Source organism: Arachis ipaensis, chromosome B08, assembly GCF_000816755.2.
Source record: "Arachis ipaensis cultivar K30076 chromosome B08, Araip1.1, whole genome shotgun sequence".
NCBI classification, from domain to species: Eukaryota; Viridiplantae; Streptophyta; class Magnoliopsida; order Fabales; family Fabaceae; genus Arachis; species Arachis ipaensis.
The window spans coordinates 7243796-7253616 of record NC_029792.2 but is presented as its reverse complement, the minus strand read 5'-3'; the positions used below and the strand labels follow the sequence as shown (position 1 = coordinate 7253616).

The 9821-nt window shown below is 34.2% G+C and overlaps 1 protein-coding gene across 4 annotated transcripts; it reads right to left on the bottom strand.

The window, feature by feature from the left end:
- LOC107613400 (glutamate receptor 3.4) lies at positions 1-4859 on the bottom strand. 4 transcript variants are annotated; one of them, XM_021108766.1, is made up of 8 exons: positions 4168-4448; positions 4037-4068; positions 3573-3903; positions 1760-3096; positions 1373-1650; positions 1243-1274; positions 704-1113; positions 1-584 (listed from the first exon to the last, which is right to left on the bottom strand). In XM_021108766.1, the coding sequence occupies exons 3-8, from the start codon at positions 3889-3891 to the stop codon at positions 141-143; spliced, it is 2820 nt and encodes a 939-aa protein (XP_020964425.1). In that variant the 5' UTR covers positions 3892-3903; positions 4037-4068; positions 4168-4448; the 3' UTR covers positions 1-140. The 4 variants fall into 4 exon arrangements, with proteins under 4 accessions (XP_020964425.1, XP_016170857.1, XP_020964426.1 ...); XM_016315371.2 differs by lacking the exons at positions 4037-4068; positions 4168-4448 and adding an exon at positions 4459-4859; XM_021108767.1 differs by lacking the exon at positions 4037-4068.

Sequence of the window (9821 nt, the reverse complement as noted above, 5' to 3'; positions counted from 1 at the left end):
TTTCCTCAGCAAAAAGGAAAAGCTAAACTTTTTATATATTTCAGTGTAGACAAATTTGTGTCACTAATAGTTGCTATGGTATAACAAAAATAGGATGGTTAAAAGGAGTTACCAACCAAAAATAAATGTACATGGTTAACTTAGGAGGGTGATGAACTAGATTGCTCATCTAGACTCTGGCTTCTTCTCCTTTTACTATTCCTAAGTCTCTCTTTGATTTCTTTTTCTTTCGTATCCACAAATTCCATCAAGTCCTTGAAACTAGTACTTTTGAGGTTCCTTCTAGGAGGCCTTGGTTGAATTTCCACATCAACTTGTTCAGGCTCAGGGCTAAATCTGGTGTATTGACAGAACACTCTAACAAAGAATACAACCAAAGAAAGGAAGCATGCAACGCCACATATGAGAAAGAGGCCCCAGAAGCTACTCAGAGACAGTTTATTTGAGTCTTCAACGTTGAGTTGCGCAGTGCAGTCTCGTTTCAAAAGCCATTTGTCATGGATCTTTTGCAGTTCCCCGTTCTCCGAAAGTTGAAGGATGGCAGTTGACAAATCAACAGCAAGCGGTGAATCCCTTTGGAATGCCTGTGATCCCATTTGAAAATAATGACATCAGAATAAGATAATCTTACAAGAAAACTTGGCATAAATTTAAGGAGTGTAAAAAACTATAGACATGCATATGAAGAATTGAGGATACTTACAAATCCCCAACCACTTTTAGTGAACTCCTGTCCAACTGTTCTGAACTTACAGTTGGTATTGGACATGAAGAGCTGAATATAAGGAAGCTCATCAACAATGGCCACAACCCCTCCATTCCTTGGTCCGCGTTCAAGGGCATCAACATATGCCTCCATATTTTTCAGTGTAACTATCCTAGATGGTGCTATGTTGAGTTCATCTGTCAGATACTTTTTCGCAAAAGATCCTTCTTGGATTCCAATTGGTTGAGTACCTGAGATCAAGCTGTCAATTCCTTCAATCTGTGATGAAAGTTGCTGCACTGTAAGGATGGATGTTAAGCTAGCTGTGTAGCTTGAATTGATGATTAAAACCACCCAAAGCCATATGAGTAGAACCAATCGACCGAGTGCACTCACAGTGTTCTCTCCTGTGCAAGGTGAAAAGCAGAGAAGATAGAAGTCAGAGTTCTCAAACCATGTATGATACAAAACATATAAGGAGTGTTACAACAGAAAATGGAAAAAAAAAATAGAAGTGAGAAATTTGAGGAACATACTGTGTGAGAAAAACATTGTTGAGAAACTAAACCTGCACAAGAGGAACTGCTCTCAGCACGAGAAGATTTGAGCCTAAATAAGATGCAAGATTTATCTGAAAAGGCTTTAAAATGATCAAAACATACTAACCAACACACTGTTATAATTTGTTTCCTTGGAGGACCGCGGAATTCTTCATTGTGCCGGTGCTCGAGAATCCACACGACGGCTCCCACGAAGAGAAAGAATGCACCGGTAACTAACCACATTTTAGTGGTGAATGGCTTTAGAAAGGACCAAGGGCTTGACTTGATTTCCTTAACAGGAACAACAACCACCAGCCCTGATTCCATGTAAGGCTGAGTAAAATCCACAATCCTTGTCCTGTTTGTGACAATTGTAATATCTCCAACAACTGCATCAAAGTTCTGAAAAAAAGGAAAGTATTATGTTAACATAACTACAACCTCAAGATAGCTACTTAGATTAAGAAATATGATTAATAAATTAAGCCAAAAATTAGACTAAGAAACTTACATTTTGTGCAACCTGATATGCAAGGTCATCATAGCTGGGATTTCTATCACCATGACCATATAATATATATTCTGTTGGGACAGGATAAGGCAACAACTTTATGGCTGCTTCAAAGACATCAATGCAATAGCCTTTTACCCCAGGAGGGTTCTTGTCCTTACCAACAAACTCCAAATAGCTTACTCGATTAGGCACTGCGATTCTCAATGGTTTCCCATTGTTTGGGAATACCCATCCCCTTGGTGTAACTGTTGTTTCTCCAGGCCATATAACACTATATAGGTGTTGGTTGCTTGCCGAAGCGTTAGGTGGTTTCAGATACAAAATTTCAGGAGCTGTTACTGAGAGACCAGAATAATTAGACCAATAACCAATCCTACGAGTTCCAAACCCGCCGATATTCATGATATCATAAGCTGGATGAATCAAATTCTTATCCATACCAAACTGAACTGGGCCACTCACACCAGTGAAGTTTGTTTCCAGAATTGTCTGAAGAAACTTATCACCGCCATCAAACACACGGAGTGCTGAAAAATGCAACATGCTTGAATTTGTGTCTTGCAACTTAGGATCCGAGGAGAAAGATATGTTTCCACCTTCATTGAGAAAAGTATCCAGAGCACGCGCCGCTAACCAAACAGAATCATATGCATAGAATGCATAAGAATTGAAGCCTGCAGTCTCATTGTTCTTTCTGCTCTTCAGATTTGAGATGAAACTCTTCTTAAGATCAGTGTCAGGCGTGTGATGCCGCAGAGCAACAACTCCTTGTAGTATATTAAGGGTGTCAGTGTTAACCTGCTCCATAGAATCCAGCACAGAAGGAAGCCAATCTGTTGCAATCCACACATAGCCACTAGTCATCATCCCAATCTTCTTGGCAAGTGCAAAAATTGACAAGCCAGAATCAGGATTAACATGCAGCACATAAACACGTGATTCCATCAGGTTCACCTGATTCAACAAGTCACTGATATTACTCATGGGGGCTCCAGGAGGGAATGCAGCCTTGTAAGATATCTTGGCACGTTTCTTAGCAAGCGCATCGCCCAACACTGAAATTCCATTTCTTCCATTGTCATCATCTACAAAGATAGCTATTACCTCCCTCCACCTATAGTGATCAACCAAGTCTGCAATTGCATACATCTGGAAATAGTCATCTGGTGTGGTGCGGATGAAATATGGATACTGGAGTGACACTAGAGCAGGATCTGTCGCGAATGAAAGAAGAGGCACATGGAGTTCATTAGCCACATGAGAGATGACATGAGCTATTCCAGATGATTGTGGACCAATTGCAGCAACCACTTCATTCTCCATCAACTGCAGAGCTACATGATCAACAAAATCAATCAAATTCCCTTTTCTCACACCCAAAATGCAAGAGAACATGTACTATCTAAACATATATAGTCCACAGAAACTCCTCTCTGGTTTCTGTCCTATGAGAACAATGAAATACTAAGATGTTATAAATTGATTCTTATCAACAAAGATGGCCACACAAATGGGGAAATGATTGATTATGCATACACTATTTTTGGAAGAATATACATTTAACATGCAATGAAACACATACTACTGCATAGAATAATGTGAATTAACAAGCATAGACATTTAGGCAAATTCACTGTAAGAGAGATTTTTTTTTCTTTTTCTTTTTTGATATGGTAATTCATAAAGTTACAAAACCCGAATAAGAAGCTATAGAACATGTTTTATTTGATTGCCAGGGTCCATAACAAGACAATTACAGTTTCAACAAAAGAAATGCAGCTTGAAGCTACTGAGAAGTTTCGGAAAATACCTTCCACGGTTCCAAGAAACCCGCTGCAATTTGTATCATGCAACATAATTTCAAGTTTAGTCGAACGAAGGATGCTTTTGTTAGCATTAACATCATCAATAGCAGCCAATACACCAGCTTTAGCTGATCTTCCAATGACAGAATTCAAAGTAAACAGCACCCCAATTTTCAAAACTCTTGGACTCAAAGAAGAAACGGTAGCGTTTCCAATGGTAGCTCCTGTCCTCCCCATCACTTCTATTGGAATCCAGGAGCAGAAAACCAAGAGGAACAACACCATCACCATGCTGCCATGCCTTGTAAGCAAGTGCACCTCCATTTTTGAGAGAACCTGTTATCAAACCAGCATCAAAACAAAGCACATGTCATGTGCCAACCAGTTTCAGGAGCAGCACAAAGAGGAACATCAACACATGACAAGAATAATCATAACCAGAATGAGGCAAACACAAGGATATATTTACCTACAACCAACAACTTCAGAGGAATTTAAGAACTTCCACATTTGCAGCAAGGAAAACAAGATTCATCACTCAAGAGAAGAAAAAACATTGTATCAGCAATTTGAAGTTAAAAAAATGAGATACACCCTTACCCAGATGAAAAAGATATGATATTCAGCATATCCAGACTTCAAGCCTTATTTAAATATATATGTTACTATCACAAGTAATAATAACCCAATCAAGCTCAGTTATTCAGACAATAAAACAAACACTTAAAAGGCAGAAAAACCATACATAAAATATTGGGGTGTGTTTGTAAAGTGGAGACCCACATGCCTAGTATATATAATTGTCAATTTGAGAAAAGAAACAATATAATATGCAACATAACAGAAAACCTTGAGAACAAGTTAAAGAAGATATAGGGTATCTGAGATTACCTCAATACCACACTCAACAGAAGATAAAGAGCTTTGTAGCTAGCTAGTTGCAACTTGCAAGAGTTATGAACTCATTACATCACTGAAAGAAGCTACAATGTTCCAAGATCAAAGCAAAGAATCATTCACAAAGCTTTCAAAGTTTCAGGCATCAACCAGTGCCTTAATTATCACTTCAGTTTTACCTCATATTATGCACATGAAAGAATCAAATGACTAGAGCAATTTAACAAAGTACAAAATGTTAAAAAAATATCATTCAGATTCAGACATTGTTGGTAGGTACTAGATACCCCAACCAAAAGTGTCTTTATCTGTAATATCTTGAATTTGTAACAGTCACAGTAGATTATCTTTTGGTTCCCAAAAAATATCCCATGCCCTTTCATTATTTGTCCAAAATATGGTATAGGATATAAACACTCCAAAATTTGTCCTTTTCTAAGTTGATAAAATTCTTGGTCACAAAGAACAAACATTTCTTGGTCAGATTCATGAACGTCACTTTATATGGTAATAATTTTCATGTATCACATGTTCAAAGTAGTTTTAATATGTATATATACACTGTGGCCATTATCCAAAGTTCACAAAAAGAGAATTTTAGAAAATGAAGCAAGATAATGATTTCAGTAAAATACCATATTATTACAATCATAAAATGTAAAACAATATATAAATTCTTATTTGATTATATATATGCGTGAATGTGAGTTTACTTATTATTCCTTGCAAGGTAACGTGGCATATATTTTATGAATCATGTATAACATATGGTTATCTAGAAAATTAATTTTTATTAGCCTCAAGCATATTTGTTAACATTTGTATTGCTGAATTGAAATAAGTCAAACAATAACACGTCATTATAAACCCAAATGTCATAGTTATAGCCTTATAGCCTATAATTGAAGTATGAAACGATAATTATAAGTTAAAATATTGGTTCAGTTCTGTCAACATTAAAGTAAAATAAAATTAAAAAAAAAAGTGTTTAAACTGCTTTATTCTTATCATCAGCTGATTCAATCTAATTGTTCGAGATTCATTAATTCAAATATTTATATTTCGTACTAATTTTTTTTTTTAAAGGAAAAAAAATTCCTGACAGCTAAAGTTAGGATTGCAAATAACGTATCACCGAATTTGAATGAATTTTACATGCACCTTCTTGTAACAACCATACAATATACAATTTTTGTTATTTTATTATATTTATTTCAAAGTAAGGAATTGATTCCAAACTAGTGATACCGGTTCGTCACACATCGATATTAATGATTTATGTATGGTCGTTTAAAGTTTAATAATTAACTTAAGATTTAGATTGAGACGCGTGTAATGTGGTGTTTATTTTTTTTATTTTTAATTGTCGTTAGACTTTTTTTTTTTCATATATTCTTGTGAAGATATGCTTTTTTTTAATTGTTAACTTGTATATATTTTTTATTGGTTTTTTGTTTTATCTTTGTATGTATGGTTTTATTTAAAGATGTGCTTTGGATTCGTTTACTTTTCTTTTTTCTTAATCTCTTAATTGGTATGTATGTTATCTTAGATCAGATGATATTAGTGTTGGTGAAGTTGGTTCTTATAATCAATAAAAAATATAAACGAGCAATATAAATGATGTTTTGAATAAATAAAATTTTTTTAGTATTACCTATTAGATTTGTTGTAATAAGAGTTGAGTTTCAGTATTTTTTATTAGGACAAATATCTTAGTAACAGTGTATTGTTAAGAGTCTTTTTTTAAGTTAAAATAATTTACTTTGACTTCTAATATAAGTGTGAGGTTGTATAAATTCTTCAATTGAGATGATGCTTTAGTGTCATCGGTACTTGGAGTGTAATTAGATTTGAGGCAGTTGTGTTCAATAATTTTTTTATCAAATAGTACAAAAGTTATTGTAGCACTTTGATTTGTAACTTTTAATTTAATGTTGAATATGTAATCATTATTGAGTTAGTAATTTATAATTTAATAAAAAATTTTATGATAAATATAAGGGAAAAGCTCTACATCCATGTAAAAATTACATGAACGGTGTCCAAGTAATTTTCACTCCACACCCCACATCCCGTTTGTCTTCTTCTTCTTCTTCTCCTTCTCCTTCTCCTTATCCTTCTTCTTCTCCTTCTTCTCCTTCTCCTTCTTCTTCTTCTTCAACCTAATTAAATTCGTTGTTCTCTTCTTTCGCGTTTTTCTTCTCTGTATTATGGATCTGGATTGATTCAACGCAATTATCTTCGTCGTTCATCTTCTTCTTCGTTTTTTTCTTCGATCTGCACTTTTACTCTGCTGGTTCCTATAGTTTCGCAAAATTTTCAATTAGGTCCCTATACTTTTTTTTCTTTTAATTGAGTCCTTGCACCAAATTTTTTTTTAATTGGGTCTCTACACTTTTTTTCCTTTTATTTAGGTCCCTATACCAATTCTTTTTTTTAGTTGGGTCCCTATAAAATTAAGCCAATTACTACTAAGAGGGACTTAATTGAAAAAAAAAATTTGGTACAGGGACCAATTAAAAAGAAAAAAAGTATAGAGACCTAATTGAAAATTTCACGAAACTATAGGGACCAACAGAGTAATTAAACCTTGAAACAATGAATGAATCAACTTCAAATCAGTTGAATGAGTGCAATTTTGATGATTCTTCTCAAACGCATCAATTTGATGAGGTTTGGATTATTGAATTTTGAATAGAATTTAATGGAATGAAACTTTTAATTTTATTTGAAGTGAATTGAATGGATTGAGGTGATCTACATCTAAATTGAATTCAATTGAATTGATAATATGTAACTGTGAGTAATTGTGAGTGTTAGTAATTGTGAGTAACGCTGAGTAAATGTGAGTAACTTTTCGGTTCGGTAAATACTAAAGAGGTGATTCATCACTTTCATGTTTTCGGTTTGGTCCATAGAAAGGAGTCTAACAAAAATTAGACCAATATTTTCTATTTTCTTCCCTAAGCACTATAAAATTGTTTCACCGTAATTAAGATTTCGGTTCACCATGAGTACTGTGTTCGGTTCACCATGAGCACTGTGTTTGGTTCATTCTGCACTATTCAAAACTCTTCTTCCTCTCTGAGTAAATGTGAGTAACTTTTCGGTTCGGTAAGTACTAAAGAGGTGGTTCATCACTTTCATGTTTTCGGTTCGGTCCGCAGAAAGGAGTCTAACAAAAATTAGACCAATATGTTCTGTTTTCTTCCCTAAGCACTATATAATTGTTTCATCGTAATTAAGATTTCGGTTTACCATAACTAAAATTTTGGTTCACCATGAGTACTGTGTTCAATTCATTCTGCACTATTCAAAACTCTTCTTTCTCACCTTCTACTGCTTCTTCACCAGAGAGAGAATGAGGAAAAGACAAAAAAATACATCAGCAACAACAACAAAAGAATGACGATAGGGTTTCAAAGTTTAGGGTTTTAGGGTTTAGGGTTTATAGGTTCAGAGTTCAGTGTACAGGGGTTCAGTGTGTTTCAAACTTTTGGTTCGTCCCGTATATTAATTTCGGTTCACCGTGTTCATGGTTGAGGGTTTAGGGTTTAGGGTTCAGGGTTCATGATTTTAGGGGTTTAGGGTTTACGGTATGGTTCAGGGTTTAGTATTTAGGGTTCAGAGTTTAGTGTTCAGGGTTCGGGTTCAGGGTTTAGAGTTTAGCATTCAGGATTCAGAGTTCAGAGTTCAGGGTTCGGGTTCAGAGTTTAGGGTTTAGGGTTTAGGTTTTATGGTGTATGATTTAGGGTTTAGGTTTTAGGGTTTTAGGGATTTAGGGTTTATGGGTTCAGGGTTCAGTGTTCAGGGTTCTGGTTTTAGTGTTTAGGAGTTCATAATTTTTTGGTAAACAGGAGAGCGATTTGGATTACTCTTCTGAAACGAATCAAAATGACAAAGTTTGGATTATTCAATTTTGAATCGAATTGAATAGAATGCAATTGCTAATTTGAATTGAATTAAATTGACGGAGGTGTACTGAATTGAATTGAATTGATAATATGTAAATTGTAGGCAGAGTTATTTGAATTTGATTTTATATAATGGATTATGTTTTGTTCACTCAATACTATACAATTGTATTGTTTTCAGTTCACCATGAGTACTATGTTCGGTTCACCATGAGTACTGTGTTCGGTTCACCATGTGTATTGTGTTCGGTTCATTCTGCAGAAAGCTGTTTGAATTTGATTTTATATAATGGATTATGTTTCGTTCACTCAGTACTATACAATTGTATTATTTTTGGTTCACCATGAGTACTATGTTCGGTTCACCATGAGTACTATATTCGGTTCACCATGAAAACTGTGTTCGGTTCATTATGTACTATTCAAAACTCTTCTTTCTCACCTTCTACTGCTTCTTCACCAGAGAGAGAAAGAGGAAAAGACAAAAAAGTACCGCAGCAACAACAACAAAAGAATGACGATAAGAAGAAAACACGTGAAGAAGAATGAACGCGAAAAAGGAAGAGAAGGAGGAGAAAGAGGAACACGAAGAAGAAGGCGAAAAAGAAGAAGACGCTCCGTGCGTAAACGAGCGTGAAAAGAAGAAGAAGCGTGGGGGAGAAGAGGCGTTGGGCGATTTCATGTGTATTGGGCGCGTGTATTTCACATTCTATTTAATGGTATTGGATTTTTTTGGTGTTGGACCAACTTGGTTACATAGTTACATGGATGTGTAGCATCCCCGTAAGTATAATTTGATAGAATTTGATAGAATTTTTTATAATTTAAATATGTAATAATTTTTTATATTGTAGCACCAAATTTTATTTTTCGTATTTTTTGTAGATTTTTTTTTACATACTTATTTTTCTTCTCCTAGTACATACAGATTTTTAGTGATATCTATAATAGTAAGAATATACTCCCGCCAATAAATTGTTAATGATGGTATCTTTCATTATTTTCTTTTCTTTTCTTATGTCTTTTCTTTGCTTTTCCTTTTTCAGGATCTTGGAAGATAATTGCGTATTCCTTTCTCCCTGCTTTTTAATTAAAGTTGATTTATACATTTCTTAATAAATAAACTTTAAATCATTCTGATATGGACCCATGTTCTTCAATAAATAGGCATTTAAAAGGGGCTAACTAAATGTGAAAGAAAAAGAATAAGAAATTAACTATAATGTCAGTTAACTTGAACAACTTTAAAAAAATTAAGAATTTGAATTAAGATTAGTGTGATAAAATTAGGATAAACACAACATAATTCTTTTTTTTTTTCAAATTAACTATGTCTTTAGTTGTGCATGGTTATTTAAATAATTATTAAATTTTATTAAAAATATAAATAATCAAAAGAAAGAAATTATAGTATATTAGTATTATTCTTTATCTCCATTA

Coding starts and splice junctions, on each gene's coding strand:
- LOC107613400 (XM_016315371.2), bottom strand. CDS start 3,891: ATGGAGGTGCACTTGCTTACAAGGCATGGCAGCATGGTGATGGTGTTG. Junction 1,651..1,759: donor CATATCAGGTTGCACAAAAT/GTAAGTTTCTTA, acceptor CCTTTTTTTCAG/AACTTTGATGCAGTTGTTGG. Junction 1,114..1,242: donor AACAATGTTTTTCTCACACA/GTATGTTCCTCA, acceptor CACCTTGCACAG/GAGAGAACACTGTGAGTGCA.